Genomic DNA, 21,551 nt, shown 5'->3' on the forward strand with positions numbered 1-21,551 from the left:
AAAAAGATTTTAGACCATGGAGCAACTGGTGATTGCATTACTATTAATTTCAGAGGAGATTACAGCTCATTCTGCTTGATCTTGCACTAAAGTAAATGGAAAAATTACAAATCAAATAGAATCATTCATACAGGAATGTACAGTACCTTGACTAAAATTAGTAGCAAACAGTGGAGGACAGATTCTGAAGTGCTTCTAGTCTCTGTGTCCCAAACTAATGTGATAGAAGTGAAGCGGGTTAGCATGATGTTGAATCCTGGAGCTGAGCGTGTGGTGACCTGAGTTTGTCCCTGCCAGAGCATCAGGATAGGAGAGGCTTTATGCAGCACTGCCAGTATTGACCATTTTGTGAAGGTAAGCCATAAGTTTCTCTGAATTTAATAAACTGTTTAGTAAACTATGAAAAATTATTCAGATGAAGTTTAACGCAAGAAAGGTAAGGTGCTTAAAACAGGTGATGATAGTTTACTTAGTAATTTTTAACTAACAACATAACTCCTGGGATCAGTTTTGGGACTGGATGGCTAGTTTTTCCCATACATTAAAATTATTAATTCCTGGTCATAACACAGAAAGTAACACTGCTTTTGGGAAACTTCATTACTTCACTAGAGTGTGATTATCATGTATCTGGAGATGTATGTTGTTTCAGAACATAAAGAGGTGTTTGACCTTATCAAAAATACAACAGATGAGTGAATAGAGAAGATAATACAGTGCAGGGAGCACTGTAGGATTCTATCACCATGTGCTCATCCGCACAATGGATGTTCTGCCCTTTAGCCCCTCCCAAAGTCTTGTCAATTGACTCCTTCTTCGCTTCCGGGGGCGGAGGTCACTTTCTTACATCTTGAGGCCAGGTTTTGCCATAGTAACAAGCCAACCCTCCCAAATGCCCCGACTACCCAGGCCATCCTGTGATAACAATGTAAGGGGGGGAGACATAACTGTGCATCTACAAAACTTCTCTTAACATATACTTAATATTTGCCCTTTAACTGTGAGAGTCAACCATTGCATTACTCATCTATGGCAGAGGTGTAGAGCAAAACAACTGGGGTAAAAGTGGCACAATCTGAACATCCTATTGCTACAGATTAAGAGACCATAAAATGTAAATGATAGGTGCAAAACCTTCATATTCTCACTAACCACAAAGTGTGGACAGGGTGAAGTGCTAAGAGGAAAAGTAAGTGCCATTACAGAATTACCCTTATTTGGGAATGAGTGCTCCTGTAGAAAGTGATCTGGAGCATCAGGAGTATTTCATTTCTTGGTTGATGGTGTTGGAAAAGCAGATACTCTTAAAAGACAGAAAGAGGTAGAGATAACGCTTGTACAAGTGTGTTTGTATAAGCCATAAAAGAGAGCATAAAGTACTAAATGACTGTGAACACATGAAATCTTTAAAAAAGTTTGTATATATTGACATCAAAGTGCTAGTTTTCAAACATTTCAAATTGAAATTTTTTCAGTTTATTGAAAATTTTCTGGGGGACTTATAACAGCATGTATTAGATATGACTTGAAGGCATTTCCTTCCAAATAATTTTTTCGGTGGGTAAGTTAGTAAGCTGATAGCTCACCTACTCTTAAAAATGATAGGATTACTGGCATGATACAGCTGAGATACCTTGATGGTAAGTATCAAGGTATCAGTGCATCTGTTGGCATAATAATAGGACACTTTGTTATGAATTCAGCTGCCTTAGTAACATGTATCTTGTTTATTAACATGTTTCTCTCTGACTAGCACCTCCAGAGGCAGTATGTAGTATAAACTTCCCAGTGCTACCATGGTCAGATGCTATTGAAAACCTTTTGTGAAGCCAATGATTTCACTGCCATGGATTTCACTGGCAGTTAAAGCTTCTAAAGCAAATAAAGACAAGATGTTTTAAGCAGAGATTTTTAATGTAAAATAATGCCCTTTGAAATCTGCTTAAAAGGATATTAACACCCTACCCCCAAAAGAAACTGGACCTGCCTTGAAGGGAAATTGTGTAAACAAAGTGTTCCTGCAACTGGAGAAACCACAGAAAACTTGTTTTCAACATAAAGGGAAACTTAGAGATCAGCCTGCAAAATGAAATGTCAGCAGAAAGACCCACCAAATCACAACATGACAAGACTGGAGGTAGAAAATTATTAGAGAAGCAAAAACCATAACAGCAATGTGGGGATGCAGCTCTTGGTAACTTTTTTAGAGGAGGTGCTTCAGTATGGATAGCTAACAAGCTCTGCTAGGCTGAACACACTCAGTTGTGATTTAGTGGTTCGGAGTGGAGTGGCTTGTTAGTGTTGGATGGATGGAAAACCAAAAAGTCACTTATGTCCTGTTTGCTGTATGAGGAACGTTAAATATACTATTTGTATTTTGAAGCTAAATGTTATACACGGCTCAGTCACATGTCTGTGTGTTGTTTATTTCTCCCCTCCTCATTTCTTTGTGGACTGGCAGTAATATCTGTGAACTCTGTTTTTGTAAAGCACTATATTTGATTGGTACTTGCACAGAAATTGCCTACATGCCTAGCTTGGGATATTTCTGAGTTTTTATGTAGGGACAAAGATTAAGTTAGATTTTAATTCAAAGCTGGAACATATAGGCAGAAGTGGGAAACTTGGTTTGGGTAATACAACTTTCTGTTCTCAAAATCCCTGTCTCTTAGATTGTAGATGTTTACAGAGATGATAAGGTGTGGTTGTAACATATGTATGAAGAACTTGAGTATTGCTGTGATAATTTAGATAATACAACAAAATGAATTGGTAGCAGCTAGGGATGATTCACAAAAATAAATATTAAGATATGTATTTAATGAAATTATATCTTAATTTTAGTATTTAAGTTCTTAAATACTAAAATTATATATATATATATATATCCACACATATATATATATATATATATGTATATATATATATATATATATAAAACTATAGAATTATTGTAGGGGCTGTGCATGTTTAATGTCCATTCAATGCTGTGATAACACTGTGACTAAGGTAACAGACAAGACAATAGGGAAGGCCAGCAGAGCTGAAATAAATTTGTATGATTTAAGAAAACAAAAGTGGTGTAAAAGTAGTAGATATAATGAAAATAAAATACGATATCCACTGATTTGTGGATAAATGAAACTTTGAAACAAAATAAAATCAAATACATTTGGTGTTGTGGAACAAGTAGCATCAGTCAGCAGTAAGTACTGGTTTTTCCTCGAGGATGAGCAGCAGGACTGTCTGTGTAGTGCAGGGAGGGCTATGACAAACAATGATTTGGGTGAATAGGGATGTCCCCATAGTTGACACTGATGGAGACACCAAGCCAGGAGTTCTCTTTTTCCTTGGGATTCTTTCCTTAAAGTTTGCTACAGGCATTATTTGGTAAGGTTTTTTTTCCTCCTTGAGTTCTGTGAGAGCAGGAAAGCTCTTCCACCAGCGTTGCCAGGAACTGGAACTTGTAGCACAGAAGATAATTTTCTGGACTACAGTAATTCTGTCTGGTATGTGCTGCTTTTGTATTTGTAGCCTCATGCTTCTCTGAAACTTTTTTTTTTAAATATATATTTAACTTGGAGTTTATATTACTTAAAAGAAAATAAAGAAAATTTTGCTTTTACAATTTTAATTTTTGATTATCAGTTGACAGAGGGTGAAGGTCAGTCATGTCCAGGTGTCTCTAGATGAGGTAACATTCCCATTAGTCACTCAGGAACATGAATAGGAAAATCACAGTAATTTCACAAATGTGTATCATAATCTCTTAAGGCATGAGTAGCTTCTGTTGCAGTGGTCATCCTCAGCAAGACTGTAGTAGATGTGAAATTGTAGTATATTTTTGCATTGACCTAATTTGTTGATGCCCTTAAAAAAGCTACGTGTTTGGGTGATGGCCCACTGCCAGACCTAATATAACACATTAGTGCTTCTGAAGATGTGGCAAGTACAAGCAATGTAAGGTGAGCAAGCCCCGAGTCAAGCTGGGGTCTGTTAACATTGCTACAGCTGGGTCCTGCTAAAAATAGTTTCCTGTGTTTGGGCTGCCAAGACTTAAACTATATGATGGTCATAATGTAACACTGCAGGGCACGGTCCTTCTACTGTTTTTTGGGGTGGAATGAGAGGATCATAGTTGAAATTATGAACCTCTCTTCTCTGTAGCTCAATACAGAGCCTGTAATTTTTAATTTTTGCAGCTCAAAGCTGTTTCTAAGATTTCATAAAGCTTGTGCATGAGATGTGTGAGTACAGCGTTTTTCGGAGCAGACACTTCAGTTATGTGGGCGGGTGAGGAAATAGAGCTGTAGTCCAGCTCTATTTCTTGGGAAAATACAGAGGAGTTTGTCACATGTCAGCCACTGCTGTAGTCCAAACTGTAATTTAGGCAGCAACCGATATTTCAGACTGATAACTTATGTCTCTGAAAAATAGTAGGAAGATGAAAGGGCCATGGGTTTATTACTCTGATTGATCTCTGCTTCAAAATTGTGCTGGTTTGGAGAAGCTTGGTAGATAGAAAATGTTTTCTTTCCTTAGAGGTAAGAATCTTAAGTGCACTTAGTATTTGCAATGAGTTGGCACTGCTACCTAGGCTAAGGGTTAATTAAAATCTTTGATTTAGGTCTGGTTATTTGCTTTCGCTGCTCTTCATGAGCCTTATTGTTCACCATTAACTGCCATAAGAACTTTCCCAATAGAGAAGATTTATATTGTAAGTCTGCAGATCAGATCAGTATGCTTGCTTCCTTCTGTTTGTCAAATGTTTATCAGATGGCTAGGAAGAAAGGGAATGGGGAATTGATGTTTTTCACTTGATTGGAGTGAGAATATTGTAATGTCTGTGTATTTAAGGTAATTGTAAAGTGTTGGCATCACACGTTTTTCTGTTCTACTGCTGTACTGGCAGCAGTATTTTCTGGTCGCTAGAGATTAGCCAGATGTCACATGCTGTATGACAGAACATACTTACCTAAATTATTGTTTTTTCAAATAACTTCTCCATTAGTTTTGAGACTCATAGAATCATAGCATATGCTGAGTTATAAGGGACCTGTCAGGATTATCTAGTCCCAACTCCTGGCCCTGACAGGGGACATACAACAAGAGTCATAGCGTGTGCCTGAGAATGTTGTTCAAACACAAACTCAGACAGGCTTGTTACTGTGACAGGGAGCCCTACAGAAATGGAACAACTTCTCAGAAAAAGAAACTTGCTTGTGGTCTGAATTCTAATCATGTGAGGAGAGGCACTAGAAATTAAGGAAATGCCTAGTGAGGAGTTTTTGTATCAGCTCTACTTCTCTTGGTTTTAAGGCACATCTTCTTGAACTACTTGTTACTTCTTCAGTTTATAATGCTGGTTCATGTTTACATGGACATGCTTATATGTCAAATTTTGATACCAGCTCTTAAAAGTGCACCAGAAATTAGGGTTGTTGCATTGAAACACTCTGCCAGTTGGCTCCTACATTTTAGCATTTGTGGCTTGGTCTTGCTTTATATGCTAGACGAGGTTTATGCCAGCCTAATTGGTTGCTGGCATTCCTGAATTTCCCAGCTGCTGTATTCAGCTGTGTACTAGAAAAATATAATGGAATACTGTTTCCAGAGAGCAAGAGGCAATTGTAAAAATGTAAATGCTTTATCTGGCACTTCAATAACATGTAAACTTTTAGTAACACAAAGAATTTTTAGGAACAAATTGTATGAGTACATTGCCAGTTTAATGTTCACTGTAGTGAACATTATCTGTTTAAGCTCAGAATATTTAGAAGATGGACATAACTTTTATTTTTGTTAATATGTGGGTTTTTATGGGTATTTTTCAGCCCTGACTTTTTTTGGCCAGAGAAGGGATGAAATCTGGCACAGAGATGGAAGATTTATTGTGATTCTTTTGTTATGGCATGCTGGCTTACTCTGTTTGTTAGAGTGTGGGGTATTTTCTGTTCATTCATCAGCCTGCTTTGATCTCTTCTCACTCGTTATGGCAAACATGAAACCTTTTTAAAATATTACTTGCTCTCTGTCAAAAGTAACAGAGCACAGAAACACATAGTAGGACTTACTTGGTGGCTCTGTGATTATTTGCAGGCTGAAAAGTTGGTGACAGTGTCACAGGTTTCAGCTGTGAATAGTGGTTTTCTTCAAAATTTTAAAAATCTGGTAATGTACTAAGTATTATTGGAATATTGTATCAAATATGTTCTACTAAACAGGTATTTTTCATACATTGTATTTTGTTCCAGACAGGTAAATGATGTTATAAAAGAAAGGTCTTTTAAAATATGGATTAGGCCCTGCTGCTTCAGCTAACAATAGCTTGCAAGTTCCCAGGCAAAGCAATCTTGGGAATGAGAGTTCATTAACACCACAAACCATTTGTTGGTGAAAAACAAGGGCACCTGTAATAATAAGGGATCTGTCTCATGAGAATCAGTAGAAAAAGTATGTAAACTAATTACAAATACAGAAGATTGATAGATATTTAAAATGCCATGTACTGACCAATGAACTAAGTGTGGGTGTATTGTCAGCCTGTAAGAGCTGAAACAGTGTTTTCTGATAATCCTGTGAAATATGACCTATACAATAAAGATGGGGCTTTTCCTGCATGAAGAAAATGGAGTCTCGGCTGACTTATTACAACAGTTTTTCTCTTGATTCTGAATTGACAGCTGGGCCAGGCCTTAAAAAAGCAGCAGAAGATTAAACCAACGTAAGCTTTAATTCCCACTTCCCAGAGTTTTTGTGTCCTTGCAGCCTGGTCTCAGCACACTCTTTGCAGAAGAGGCTGGAGTCGCATTAGTACAGGAAGATAGCAGCTTCTGTTGCTACTTTGCTGAAGGACCAGACAGCTCATTGAAACAGTTCTACAACAGTGGTTTTGCACAAAATTTATTCCCTTATTAAATGCTGAAATATTAATGGAGAGGTGTATTCAGGATGGTGAAAATGGTGCTCAGGAAGCCCAAATGGAAGGATTTGTTCAGAAAAAGCATGGGTCAGGGAAATAAAAACAAGAGAATGCCAGAGGACAGAAACTAAGTGAAGCAAAAAGGGGGGGGGGTTTATTTAGAATGTAAAAAACCTACTTAACGTGCTTTAGTGTGGGAGCGATTTTTGTGCTTTGGGCCAAGAGAAGAGTGGAGGCTGTAAATGCATGTGTAATCTGTGCTGCCAGTGAGGCGAGTGCTGCAGAGGTGAAGGTGATGCTGCCCAGGGCTGCTGACTGCTCTGCAAGTTCCTGAGCGCTACACCTCGCCTGAGCTGCAACTAGTCTCTTCCTCCACACACTGTGAGACAGTACAGGGATTTGCTGTTACCTTCTGTGATACTTGCCTGACTTCTCCCTTCTTACTAAATCTTAACTAGATGTGAATATTTAGGCAGCCTTTGTAATAGAAGAAGTATTAAAGGTATACATTTGTTACTTTCACTGTTGGCTGAGATAATTTGGGATATCATTCAAGGTTTTTCTTTCATTCTGTCCCTCTGCAGGCCCTAGAAGGCTTAGACTGTAAAAACCCTTTATTTTTTTGTTTTGGAAAACTGTCAAATTGTGACTGAAGTGTCTAAAACAAAAAGCTGAAACAATCAGTGGAGCAGAAAACTAAAGGGGGTTTGTGGGGCGAATAGCTTTAGAAAAGAAGAAAAAGTGCAAGGCAGAGACGTCCCAGACTGAAGCGTCTGTGCTGATTGTACTGCGTTTTACCCTGAGCAGGTGGCTAGCAGCAGCAGCAGCAGCAGCAGCATATGCGCAACTGCTCCAGGACGATCACTCATGCTTTGGGAGCTGCACGGAGTCCTAGGGGGTGGCACATGGCAGGTGGAGCAAAGGATTACTTCTGCATAGTATGGACATCATTACAGGAGGGTGTGCGAGGAGCAGTTGCTTTGGATTCGTGTTCTTTAGAAACCTCAGTTCTTGGTACTTGAGGGCAAAGCATGGATGTGAAATCAATGTGACACTTGGGTCTTGATCCTTTTGTGTCTGTGCATGACTGTCCTGCTCTTCCAGTTGCTGTTCTGTACTGTGCATAGGAAAGAGGCCATAAAAAAAATGCAGTGTACTATATATTTTAGAAGAAAAGTCCTTATTCCTACTGAAGGTTTACTGGTTTTGTCTTACTTTGTGGGGACTTGCTTCCTTTGGATCTTGCACATCTTAAGCTCAGCAATCTGTGTAAGTAGCTCTTTATAAAATAATGGTTTATGTTGTTCCAGGCAGTTTAATTTTAGTTGGACTACCACCTAATTGTTGCCTATAAAAAATGAGAATCAGAGCACAATATTAATTTCAGTGTTGAGATGTCTGTTGTTCTATCAGTCTAGAAGGGGGGACAAATGAGCCTTTGTGAAGGGCACCTAAGGGACCTTTAGCACCTGTTGGAATCTTCTGGTATTGGAGTTTTCTGTTCTTGAGGACAGAGAGTCTAAGTGGTGTGGCTTTCTTGAGAGGTTCTGTTCACTTACCACTGGATTTTCTGTTGATTGTGCTTTTCACTTGGATGTTGACTGTCCCATTACAGCCTCTACTAGTGGATCAGGTCTGAGCCACTTCACACTGTGTGGCCTACAACCACCTTCTATTTATCACCTTGTTTTTTTCAATCATCTTCTTCCTACATCTCTCTATATGACTAAGTGCAGGAATGAAAATGTATTCTGGAAATTTTTTCCACCAGATCATTTCCATCAATAAATGATCACTTTGTGTTTGCTTTCTAGGCCGAATTCACCAAGCTATGGTAACATCTCTAAATGAAGATAATGAAAGTGTAACTGTTGAATGGATTGAAAATGGGGATACTAAAGGGAAAGAGGTAAGCTCATTTATTTAGAACTTTAAAACAAATGTGTAATCTATGTGAATATTACTTGGAATTTGCACTGGAAACAAAAATGAGACATAAATCTTAATTTACTTCATGATTCTTTGCTTACAGACTGTTTTGTACAGAAAGTGTTGAGCACATTGTTTTCTGCTGTAAATTTGAATTCCTGAGCTCTGTGTCATAGCTTTTAGACAGATGTTGTCATCTATTGATTTTGAGAGTTCAAAGGCTGACTTTGTTACCCAGTTTTTACAAGTAGAAAAATAAAAATTTTAAGAGGGAGAATGACACACAATTCAGACAGGAAACTAGTAGGAGAGCTAAACTAGAAATTTTCTTGTCTTTATATTCTTGAGGAATTTAACTGCCAGTTTGTTTGCTTATTCACTTATTCTTGGCAGCAATTTTCCAGCCTTGCCTTTTTATGAAACTATGTCTTTTTGTGTAACACTTTCCAACCGCATCTTCCTTTAAATTTTGGACCATGTTAGCCAGTTTAAGTTTGGAGAAGCATATCAGAAATAATTGTACTTTACACTTCACTGGTTTTGTGAAAACACAGGGGAAAAAAAAAGCCATGAGAAAGTCCTGGAGATTTCATCAGCTGAAGACACACAGAATCTATAGAGCACTGAGGTCTTTGAAAGCTTCAGCAAAGAAAAATAGAAATCTATAGGGACCAAAGCTCATCAACATTTTTACAAAATCATATTTTTATGATCCTGCCCCTCTTCCCTTACATTTTACAGCAGTTTGAATGACAGTCAGTAATACTTTAAAAAAAAAACCAAACCCATGATAAATTTAATATGATTTCAGCTATGGTTTGATTTTTTTTGGGGCCTTTGCAATTTATTTCTTGTGCACTGTCCGGGAAATTTAAGATAACTGAGATCTCCTTCTTTTTATGTTACAGAATGTTTTACATATTTTGCAGTAATTGTCAAATTACCATAGTAATACTAGCTATTTCTCTTTTAGTTTGATCACCTTACAAAATTATGCTATCTATTGGTCATTTTAATTCATCCCTTTACTGAATGAAGTGTTTTCAAATAATACAAAGACCAAAGATTCATCTATTTTTAGTGAACAGAAAATAATTCAGATCTTAGCATGAACAAATTGTGGAGTAAAACCACTTAATATAATTACTGTTTACTGTCAAACATAACAGGAGATAAAGAGAGAATTTATGTCGAGTGTCATTAATGTGTTTTATGCTCTTTTTCACAGATTGATTTAGAGAGCATATTTTCACTTAACCCAGATCTTGCACCTGATGAAGATATTGAGCCTAGCCCAGAGACACTACCACCACCTGCTTCTTCAGCCAAAGTAAACAAAATTGTGAAGGTTGGTAATATCTATGCAATATGTTCTTGGTAACTTTACAGTAGCTCTATACATGATGTTATGCTAGAATTTTTAACTTAATTTTTGTGTCTGTGGTGCTATTTCATAACAGTGTTCTTTTCTTTTTCCTGTGTTGAATAGGGATTTTTAAATTTTTTTAAGAACAGGTTTGAGGAAGAGGGAGTTGGGAACTAATATTTGTATAACTAAATGTCTTAATGAGGGATAAAGAAAAGGTTTTGGAGTTTTCTGAAACATTACAGGCAGTTCAATCAACCTTCATCCTTTCACTTTTCCTGCTGGGATTTGCAATCAAATCTCTTTTGTTGGTGCTGTGTTATTTTAATTCACTGGAAAGAAGCAGAGGTGGGGCTGCAGTTTATGCTTTCAATAATATGGTGATCAAATAAGAGAGACTTCTTTCTTTATAGAGTCGACGAACTGTGTTACCTAATAAGAATGACCCTCCTGCCAGAGATAATAGAGGTAAAAGTTATCTCTTTCCATTTCAATGAAGTTAAAAATATGGTAACATTTTAACCTCAGGTTTATCTTGTATTCCTTAATAGTTTTGCATTTCTTATTTGGTATGTAGGCTTCTGACATGTAAAAGATACAGTATATAATTCCTAAAATTATTCCTGTGTATACTTAGGAATTCACCCTATACAAATAATATTTATATGCAAGTTTAAGCAATATATAATTATAAAAGTTAAGCTGAATTAACTGATGCAATGGTAAATCATGCCTGGACTTTTTATACATAGGTGTCCTCAGCTTATTTGAATGTTTCAGTATACACTAAGTAGCGTGCTTTGAATTTTTAAAATGTTCAAATTTTAAACTATTTTTCTTAACAGCCTGTTGTTTTGTAATGGTCTGTGTGTGAACAGTCATATGAATATAAGAATACTTAAGTCCTATAGATTTTTTTATCACACTACAGTATAGTGAAAAAAGGTGAAAAAAATTGCTGAACTGCCACAAGAGAATAGGTGAAAAGTATGTATTGGATGAATACAGATAAAATGCATCTATAATTGTAAGAATAGTTACTGCTTATTGTTTTTATTTTCTCCCCTACATTGAACTTAACTGACTTGTACTGATGATGGTGATGATGATGATGATTCTTCTTCCAAACAATAATCTACTAGCATTTCTTCAGACTAGATTCCAGTCCATCTGTTTAAACTTGGAAAACAAGTAGGCTTACAAGTAATCAGACTCTTCTGATGTGGACCACTTTTGCCCTTCTGCCATTTGGCTCTGGGGGTATTAAGCAGATTGAAAATACAAGAGTATTTTGGGTTTTTTTTCCTATATAGTCTGGTTTAAATATGAAATGTCTCACTGATGGAGTATCCTCACATCCATACATTTTTTCATTTGTAGTAAATTATCTGTTTAGTATGAAATATCCCTGTAACTTGTATTTTAATGTGTACCCTGCCTCTTACCATTCACTAAATATTTTTCTTTTTGGCCGTATAATTTACCTTTTCTCAGCACACTGTCTTATTTTATCTAGTCAATTTATACTATAAGCTAGATCTCCTATGATATGTGGAATGATGGCATTCATCTTGTCTGTCCTGTTCAAAACTTGTTTCTGTAGTTGTTTCTGTGTTGTACAGTGTGCTGGCCTTTGCTTGGAGTCTCATCTCTGGCTACTGATCAAAGCTGATACCTTCACTTCAGTACTCTTCTGACACGCTCTGTTTTAAGTGTGTGCAGGCAATGGGCCAGCTGAAGCAGAGCTGGTCAAAGCAACTATTTGAAATACAATTTAAACCATTCAGCTCTATCACACATGCTTACATGCTCACCACTCCCACTGCATTCACTGGAAAAAGACATCACAGCATTTTCAGAAGCTGGCATTCTTAGCACATATAGAATCAATGCATAAGTTTAGACATATTGATTGTATCTGTATCCTTTCTGGTATAGAGGCAAAAAGGCTTGTTTCTTCCACTTACGGATTGTGCTGCACTTCATTGGCCTTAATTTCTTTTGCTTTGCTCCTCCAATGATCATAGGCTTAATGGGGTTGGGGCATTTTGTGCAATCTAGAGAATGTGAAACAGCAGGGCTTCTTTTCTTACTAGTTTTTTGGGTATAATTACAATATTAATAAAATTGAAGCACTTTATGCTTCAGGACTGCATATCTCCAAGTAAATGATTCATTCTGTGTGTATAGTAAGTTGTACTAATTCTGCAGGATTTAAAAATATGCACATGCAGCATTGGTACTTAATAATCATGTTGTACAGCACTAGGGTAAAAAAGTCTGCATACCAGATGTTTTTATTAATAGACTTCCCATGAGTATGGCTCCTCCTCATCCACAGTAAATTGTTGTGTTTAGAAAGGGGCCTCATTTTATCTCATCTTAACAAAGCATTTCAGAAATGGGTAGAAAGGTTACTCCTCCATGTCCAGATGAGCTTTTTGCCTTTCCTTTGCAGTGGTTGGTTCTGCACGTGCACGACCTACTCAGCTTCCCGAGCAGTCTTCCTCCTCTCAACAGAATGGTAGTGTTTCAGATATATCTCCAGTTCAAGCTGCAAAAAAGGAATTTGGACCCCCTTGTATGTAAACCGTGTATCTAGGACTCGTTCATTCTGGGCATTACATGTACATTCTCTTGGATTATGTTGTTATGCATAAATGACAAATGGTCTACATGTTCAGTTGTCTGTGAGCTTCCTTGAGGAGCTTCTCAGAAAGCTGCGGCTAAACAGATGTTCATTTTCATCATAATTGTACTAGTATTTGGAATTTGCTTTTCCTTTGTTTTCTTTTAACCATGGTGGTATTTTTAGTGCTCTTTTTTTCCATTTTTTTTTTAAATTTGTCTGGGCTTACTTTTAATTCAAACCAAGAGATCACATGTATCTGTCCAAGTATTTTTTCAAGGTCATATATTTTTGTTTGTGTGATTATTTTCCCATTCCTATGGCATTTTTCTAATAAATTTAATGCATTTTAGAAATTTAAATGCCGTAATGATTCTTCACTAAACAGATTTGCTTGAAAATATAGTAAATATTTGATGCATTCTAATTATTGATACATTAATTTAATTAAAGTTTACAGTGTAAATATGGAAAGTATTTTTAAATTGCGTCTTTTTCTTTAAGCACGTAGAAAATCTAACTGTGTAAAAGAGGTTGAAAAATTGCAAGAGAAGCGTGAAAAAAGAAGGTTACAGCAGCAGGAACTTAGAGAAAAGAGAGCTCAGGTTAGTATTTTTAGCTCAACTGAAAATCATACGTCTGCAAGAGAAATCTGCAAAATTATGCTTTTTTCTGTCTTTAATAATTTTTATGAACTGTGATAATCTTGAAAGTAAGTGTCAAATTTGTCAAGATTTGACAAATATTTTGTTGTTTCATATGATTGTTCTCATAATCTGCTACTACTACTTTAGATGGCTTTCCCCCTCTTTTTTTTCCTAAAGAAATCATTGCTTTCAATTGCTGTCTTGCTGCATGTTCTTTAGAGTACAACTACTGATCATAGCTATTTCTTAGGGAAAATGTATTTTTGACAATAACCAACCTTTTGACTTTTAGAGAGGTCTGTTATTCTACAGGAGGTAATACAACATTTTGATAAATTGTTCATTATAATCTTTGATGCTTTATAAGTCTATTTGAGGCCCATGTTTTAACAGTGACTTCTAATGTTTCTTTCTTTAAACTAGTCTATACATTTGTAATTTCATCATGCTAGCAGCTTGGTAGCCAGTTGTTAAAAACTTGTGTGAAATGAAGTTGCTAATCCTTTGAGAAAAATCTCTTAATATTAAATGATTTTCTGTCACAATGGTGTAAAAGCTTTAGCAAAGCTAGCAGTGTAATCTTGTTGGCAGAAGTGTGTGTATGTGTTAGTCTCTAAAGAGATAGTACTAGTCTGCTGCTGACATGAGAATTATCACCATCAAGTAAATCATTCATACAATTTACTTCTCATGGTTAAATGCTTCCTAAAATTGACCTAAAATCACCTATGTTAAATTTGTGTTTTATAATTTACATCCATTTACACAAAATATTAAAATGTCCTTATGTGTGAGGAATGACCATTTCTGGCTTTATATATCAAAATAGTTTGAAGTGGTATTACTTGTAAAATTTTCTTTTTATTGCTTCTGTGAACACTCCTCTTGCATCTGAGTCTTAAACTTTTGTTTGAGTAGGTTGTTGTGAAACACAGCAATAATTCACCAAGCAGTGCTAGTATGTAAGACATTTAAACAGGGCTTGAAGAATATTAGGCAAATCCTTTCTCCATGATAAACAATACTCTTTTCTGAATGTTATAAAGAAGCATTTTGTGAAGACTTACTGTCAGTGGTTTTTAGTTCAGTGTAGTGAACTAAAAGTGAATGACATCAAGGTACAATAAGCTTCTGATCACCAGGACACAGTTTTTTCTGAGTTGAGGATTGGCTGTGTCACAAGTGCAAAGAATGAGCCAGCTCCCTTTCAGTTTAGTAACCTAAATCCGGTGCTTTCTGAGAGTGCCTACACTGTGTCCACAGCCAGCTGTGATTCAGAAATTTTATATCATGTGGGGGTAGCCATGCAAAACTTAGAAGGGTCTGAGCACCAGAACTGGCTATATTTGGCGTCAGCAGCATGTCCTGAAGTGTTGTAAAACAGGTATTTGCAGGGAGAAGTGACAGGAAGTTGTTTCATCAATTCTGCGGAAAACAGGGTAGGCTCAGGCTCAGCGTATTGGTGCTCCATGCATGGCCTCTTACATGTCCATTCACTCTGGTATTGATTGCTCCAAATTTAAGGATGGGTTATCTTCTGTGCCTGTCATGGGGTCAGCTGTCCTGGCTGTGTTGACTGCCTTGCTTGCGGGGTGGGGTGAGGACCAAAAAGTGACTTTGCTGTGTAAGTGCTGCTCAGGAGTAGCTAAAACATCCATGTATTATCAACCTTGTTTCCTGCACAAGTCCAAAACAGAGCTGCATATCACATTCTTCTATGGAGAAAATTAACTCTATCTCAGCCAAACCCATCACAGCCTGGATGTCGCCTATTGAGTATCCTTGGGATTGCTTCTGCTTTGCTGGGGGTGTGGGAAGAATTTGCAATGCATCCAAATATGTGTGTAAATTAACACAGGACCAATAGTTAGGACCAAGCTGCTTTAACTGGCTTGTATCCAGCAGGGTTGTGTTTAGAGCAACTGGGGTTCCTGCACTGTCCTCTGTGGTGTGTGTGTTGTTCCTGTATAGTGGAATATCTGTGCATTTGTCAGAGTGCCATACCTGAGATAAGGAAGTGTGGACTATATGTTTCTTCAGTGTGAAGGTGCTGGCAAAGGCAGGAGTAATTTCTCTTTCTTGAGTAGACTATTAATGACTCCTCAATTAATAAGTATTTTCTATTATATGGCAAGCAAAATGACATGGGAAGCATATAATTGTTTCCTTTATGGTCAGTAAATTAGCTACATCAGAGTGGAAAAAGGCATTAAACTTGTATTAAACTTGCAAGAGACATTTCTGGTGTTTTGCAGGAAAAAAAAAGATCATAGTTAATCAATTAAGGCCTTTTCTGGAAAGAAAAATTATAGTAGGAATTCTGTTGCTTACTTTTTCCTAGGATGTTGATGCTACAAACCCAAACTATGAAATTATGTGCATGATAAGAGATTTCAGGGGAAGTTTGGATTATAGACCACTGACAACTGCAGATCCTGTAAGTATGCCAGCAGCATGGAAGTGTGTTACTCTTCTCTGTTTTTGCTGTGTGTTTTCTTTTTTTTTCCCATGCATATTTCTGTCTGTTCATGCAAAAAATAGGTATTTTAATATATATTAGTATTTAATATAACATGGGTTTATTTTTCTAGTTATTTGTTGATACTGAAATGAATAGGTTTTGGAAGTTGTACTTTACTAAACTGTTATTAAATTATTTAAATATATTTTTACTATTAAATAATGCCAATATGTACTAAGTAGTCACTCGGCCTTTGTATGGTAAATTTTCCTGGGATGCTAAGGGATGTGCACACAAAGCCATGAAACTTATTTGAAGAGCTGTCTTCAACATAATGATTATTATTTGATCTTTGAAGGTAATGTGATTTTGGTTTGCAGCCAAGTCAGAGGAGTGGAATCCTTAAATGATCAAAACTCAAATTCTGTGGAAATCAGAGAATATGACAATTTCTGTCAATAGCATATTTACCCTGTTAAAGCTAGATTTGCTTGCCTAGTCCAATAGTACCTATTAATTTGTTGGATTAGATCACTGTCTGTGGGAAGTTTTGTTAACATATGGTTCTCCCTTTTGGGTTCTTGGCTACTGTGCAGGCACAGGGGTTTTTACATGTTCAGATGACTCACTGTCTTGGAAATTTCACTTTGTTTAAGTCAAATAAAGTTAAATATTTTGTAACTGGAATTGAGATATAGTTCACTGAAAGACTTTCCTTTGCAGATTGATGAGCACAGGATTTGTGTTTGTGTACGAAAACGACCACTCAATAAAAAAGGTATGATTGTTGAAGATTTTGTTCATTTGTTTATCTGAAAAGCTGCTTCTGATAGTAACATTATTTGTGTTAAACAACTCTAGAAATACTAGGTGAAGAGGTGAAGCTCTTATATTAGACAATATGTGTGATAAACCTAGAAAATTCATAGACTTGTCATAACCTGGGGAGATAAGAAGTTTACCTGCCACAATTTCATGTAGTAGGAGCTGAGGCAGAGGAAGAGTGTGATTTTTTTGCCACGATAATCTAGCATGTATTTAGTTGATCTGGAAATTAATTCTGCTGTAATCTCTTCACTATTCTTACGTTGTATTAGGATCATTGTTTTTTTGAAGTATCCTTCAAGTGACCTCCTGAGCAGAGAGTTACACAGTGAAAACTTTCATACATGTTTTTGTATATATATTTTTCACTTTTGTATATATATATTTTCACTTCCAAGTGATCTTGAATCAGACATCAAGGAGGTATCTTATGACATGGTTGGTGCCTGAACTTGTCCAAGACATCCTCACAAGGCTAGTGGACTGCAGGCAAACAGAAGACTTGTGTCCCCTGGAGTTGTTGCTCAGGGCTGGCAGAGTTACTCTAGAGCACATCAAATGCCACTAAAAAATGGTTAGGTACTAAAAGAACTCCTTAATGACTTTTTATTTTATATGATGAGTGTTTGAGCTACTTTTCTTACTGCCTGCTCATCAGACTAGAGTCTGTATTAAAAAAAAAAAAAAACAACAAAAAAACAGAACCAAACAACAAAAAACTGTTCAGCTTTCAATTCTAGTTTAATTGAAATTTTGACTTCCTAGGGAGCTTTTTTACTTTCAGTGGGAATTTAGAACACAAATGCCTACTGGGTTGTAGCCTGTCTGAATCCAGTGCTGCAAGATGTTTTTTTCCTTCTCTTTCTCTTCTGTTCAGATGAAGGACTCAAAAGAGCACCACTCTGATGCTGATGCAACATGGGATGCTGTTTATTGTTTTTGTACTGTCAGAAGTACACATTTAGGATTATCTGAAGCATACCCAGAGGAAAATGGGAGAAAGGTGTTCCCTTTCCCATACATATGTTGATACCAGTATATAGTTAGGTTTTGACTTATTTTTCCCTTTCACATTGCTGCTTCTATTTTTTCTTTTAATTTTTAATTTTACTGTTGGGAAAAATGTGACTTTCTACCTGTGGTGGAGGTGAACAAAGTGAAATCACAGTAAATGAAAACAGGTTTTTAAGGTACATGAGTTGGGATTCAGAAGTAGGATTTGATTTTGTGGTATTAGTGGTTGGGAGCTATTAAAAAAGTAGATCAGAGGTGTTTGTAGAAATATGAATGTCTAAGTAAAAATGAGATTGATGCTTACAGCTGTTTTGCATTTTTAAGAATAAACAGTAGTAAAAAAGTTGTGATAAATAATCTCTGAAGGGGATGATAATCTAGTACCCACATGATACAATCTCCTGAAAACACTCAGTTCACAAGAAACAATATTTCTCATAAAATCATAGGAAAGCATAAAAGAATTAAAGATGCTAGACTGTAATCCTATGATTAGAAAAACTTAAATTAATTTGTTTTTTCGTCTCAAAAATGCAGAATTATCACCAAAAACATTAGGTATTCTCAGCATCAATTGTTCTCTGGATTGACTTCACAGGAAGTAGGTGTTCAGAGTGACACTTTGAGATTTTAGTTCAGTGACATGTATTTATAGTTGTGACATGTATGATGGGTTTCAGAGACATTATTCCTAATTTTCATCAGCAGAGAATGCAGCTTCTCATATCAAATAGATGGGAAGAAGTATATGTCTTACTCCAAACAATTTTTAAGAAAAATCCTCTTCTGACTAGTTAAACTAAAAGGTTTTTACTGCAAAGAATTGTCCATCATACATTTCTTTTTGTCACTGTTCCTTACTTATTATCTGTGATTGCTGCAGAATAATTGCATTTCATTTTATTGCAGTGCAGTTGAAAAATTCATTATACATTGACTGGAATGTGCATTTCCATTGGTGTGTAATGTAATGCAATGGTAACCATCGTACTGTTTGATCAGGATGTTAATTCATGAAAAGGTTTCTATCTGGTTGTATAAAGTCATGTCAAATTCTTGACTGCATGCCTTAAGAAATTTTACAAAGAAGTGCAAGTAGGACACATTAGTGAATCCTGACTGTATACACAAAGGGTCTTTATTTTTGTGCATACTGTGGATCACTGGGTTCTCTGTTTTGCTGACTCATATACCATACAACAATTAGCAGTAAATTGCAGCGCTGTATAGTAATTATAATCTAGGATCTCACTGTTGAAGTCACAGTGATAGGAAGAATCATTATAATTTTCAGCTTATTCTGTTTACAAGATAATATTTTGAAAGGATTTTACTTTAGAAGAATTATATTTTAAAGAAATGTAATATGGGTTCCAGGAGGAATGCACAAATGAAAATGTCTCTGAGGAATGAAAGCAAAATTTAAAGAAAATACCAAGATAAAATTTTAAAATAAAATGTATTATCATGAGGAGGTTAATTTCTTTGTGTTTTAAAGTTTGAAGCAGTATAGTACTACCATCTAATTTCTCCACTAGAGAAGATATTTATAAAAACTTGAAGGATATGGTAGTAAGATGTAGAAGACTATATAATCACTGAGGAATAAGATCTCAAGTCCAAGAAAGGTATTATAGAAGGCATAATAAGTTACAATGATAGTGCTGTAATTAATGGTCATAGTCTTTAGTCTAAACAGCTTTGTACCTCTCTTTAATTTCTAGCAATTGGTAGGATAGGATGATTAGACTTCCAAAATGAAATCTTTTGCTTAGCAGATTACTATCTAGGCATCAGAAGCCCAAATCCATTGCAGTGTTGTTACTTGGAGGAGCTGTGTTATCTGAGATTTTATGAGAGTGTAAACAATGGGAAAATGTAAAAAATAATGATGTGTTGTTAGTTAAATTTATATTTCACTTATTTTATAGAAACTTTAATGAAAGACCTTGATGTAATAACAATTCCTAGTAAAGATGTTGTGATGGTACATGAACCAAAACAAAAGGTGGATTTAACAAGGTACCTAGAAAACCAAACTTTTCGTTTTGATTATGCCTTTGATGACACGGCTCCTAATGAAATGGTTTACAGGTATGTGTATATGCTTTTTTTTGGTGAATCTTTTTTCTTATGTTTTTTCCATACTAATAACTGTTACACTTACATTGGTCTTGGACTTTATTCCTATTCTCTATTCTCTGTGTTACCAGTTGGTATATTGCTACCTCCATTCTTTTACCTGTTTACTTTTGTTTTAACTCTTTATCCCTAATTTTTCACCTGCAATGTCATTTCCACCTCTGTTGACCTCAGTCCTATTCCCAGTCCTCCTCCAAGCCCTGCTGCATTCCAGGCTCTAGCAAGTATTGCCTGCCTCCTCAGCTGCTGATTACTTGAGCCACGTAATCAGTTCTCCATTTGCTTCCAGTCTTATTATTAGTGTGTGTGCAGCACCTGAGAAACCTGAGTCATGGCTTTTGGTCATCAGGGAAGCTGGAAGAAAAGGAGAGCCCTAGCACCAAAGAGCTTGCAGTCTGAATATAGGATAATTAAGAGATGGAAACAATTCACTAGAGGGTGAGAAAAGAGTACAAATAAAGTGAGAGAGTGTATATTGCAGTATTGCCAAGATGCCTGAGCTAACATATCTTCTGGAAGCAATCTGGCTGATGTAATGTGGAAATACATAGAGCTAAGTTATCATGCTGTAAATGCCAGATCCTTCTAATTTAAAAACAAACAGCAGCAAAGACACATATCCTCTCTATAGGCCAAAGATATTTGGATCTCCATTTTGTTCTTTGCTCTTCTGTTTCAGTTCCACTGTTGGTACGGAATAATTCACACAGCACTTTTAAAAGCATGTTTAGAAGTAGCTATTTCCCTTGAACAAGTCACTAAATGAAGCACATACATTAGTGGGCAAGGTTAGATACTGACATAATATTGGTCAGAATCTTAGTATGCATTTAAATAACTTTGAAACTTTTTGCAGGAAATGTTGATATTAAAAAGGAATTTGGTGAAGATATAATTTTTCTTATGTTTGGGAAATGCTTCCCATAGTCTTAAAAAGTATTGACAGAGAAATATCGTACTTGTTTTTAATCCACAGCTAGGAAGTCAAAGTTAGGATTATGCCCAGATTGATAGTGGATAGCAAAAGAATTCTTAAAAGGTTGTGAAAATAAAAACTTCTGTCTTATGCTTGTTATAATTAAGAAGGGGGCAAAAGGAAAATCTTATGAAACTAATACTAACAAAAGAGTTGTAAACAGCAAAGCTGTATCCTTGGAGATTTCTGTCTTTGCTGGTTGTCTGCTGGAAGCATCTTTCCTTGATGCTGAAGAGCTGTGGGAGAGCCAGCTGGTTGATGATGCATGAAGTAATTATCTTGCTTGACAATCCATTCTTCTAATCTCCCTCTTTCCTTTATTTATCTGTGTGAACATGGTGTTTAGTGTGAGGGGTGGTATATTTTGGTATACAATGTTGTTGTATTTTGTACTGAGTTTTTTCAGAGTTTTTATTTGTTATTTAATACATTAATGGCAATATAGGAATATATTTTAAGATTATTGTATTCAAACTGAAACAGTAGATCTCTAGTCTTTCTCCATCTCCCTCATATGGCACAATAATGATCATTATTTGAAGGGCAATCTGCTTTAAGGTCTTCCATAATAACAAATAAGAATGGGATAGGTGTCATAATGTGCTCTCATCAGAGCCTCAGGGTCATACTGAGAAAAAAA

General features: G+C 36.1%; 1 protein-coding gene across 4 annotated transcripts in view; it reads left to right on the forward strand.

Moving 5' to 3' along the window:
* KIF2A (kinesin family member 2A) overlaps nucleotides 1-21,551 on the forward strand; it is a 58,048-nt gene that overhangs the window by 15,026 nt on the left and 21,471 nt on the right. For 2 of the 4 annotated variants that reach the window (XM_036402571.2, XM_036402573.2), the window contains exons 2-9: nucleotides 8,737-8,831; nucleotides 10,080-10,199; nucleotides 10,631-10,685; nucleotides 12,676-12,798; nucleotides 13,351-13,451; nucleotides 15,835-15,930; nucleotides 16,678-16,732; nucleotides 19,725-19,887. In XM_036402571.2, coding sequence (XP_036258464.1) covers nucleotides 8,737-8,831; nucleotides 10,080-10,199; nucleotides 10,631-10,685; nucleotides 12,676-12,798; nucleotides 13,351-13,451; nucleotides 15,835-15,930; nucleotides 16,678-16,732; nucleotides 19,725-19,887 — 808 coding nt within the window. Of the gene's footprint in view, nucleotides 1-7,732; nucleotides 7,937-8,736; nucleotides 8,832-10,079; nucleotides 10,200-10,630; nucleotides 10,686-12,675; nucleotides 12,799-13,350; nucleotides 13,452-15,834; nucleotides 15,931-16,677; nucleotides 16,733-19,724; nucleotides 19,888-21,551 lie in introns of those variants that run through there. The other 2 variants (XM_036402572.2, XM_036402570.2) reach the window with 2 other exon arrangements.

Source organism: Molothrus ater, chromosome Z (genome assembly GCF_012460135.2).
Source record: "Molothrus ater isolate BHLD 08-10-18 breed brown headed cowbird chromosome Z, BPBGC_Mater_1.1, whole genome shotgun sequence".
NCBI lineage: Eukaryota > Metazoa > Chordata > Aves > Passeriformes > Icteridae > Molothrus > Molothrus ater.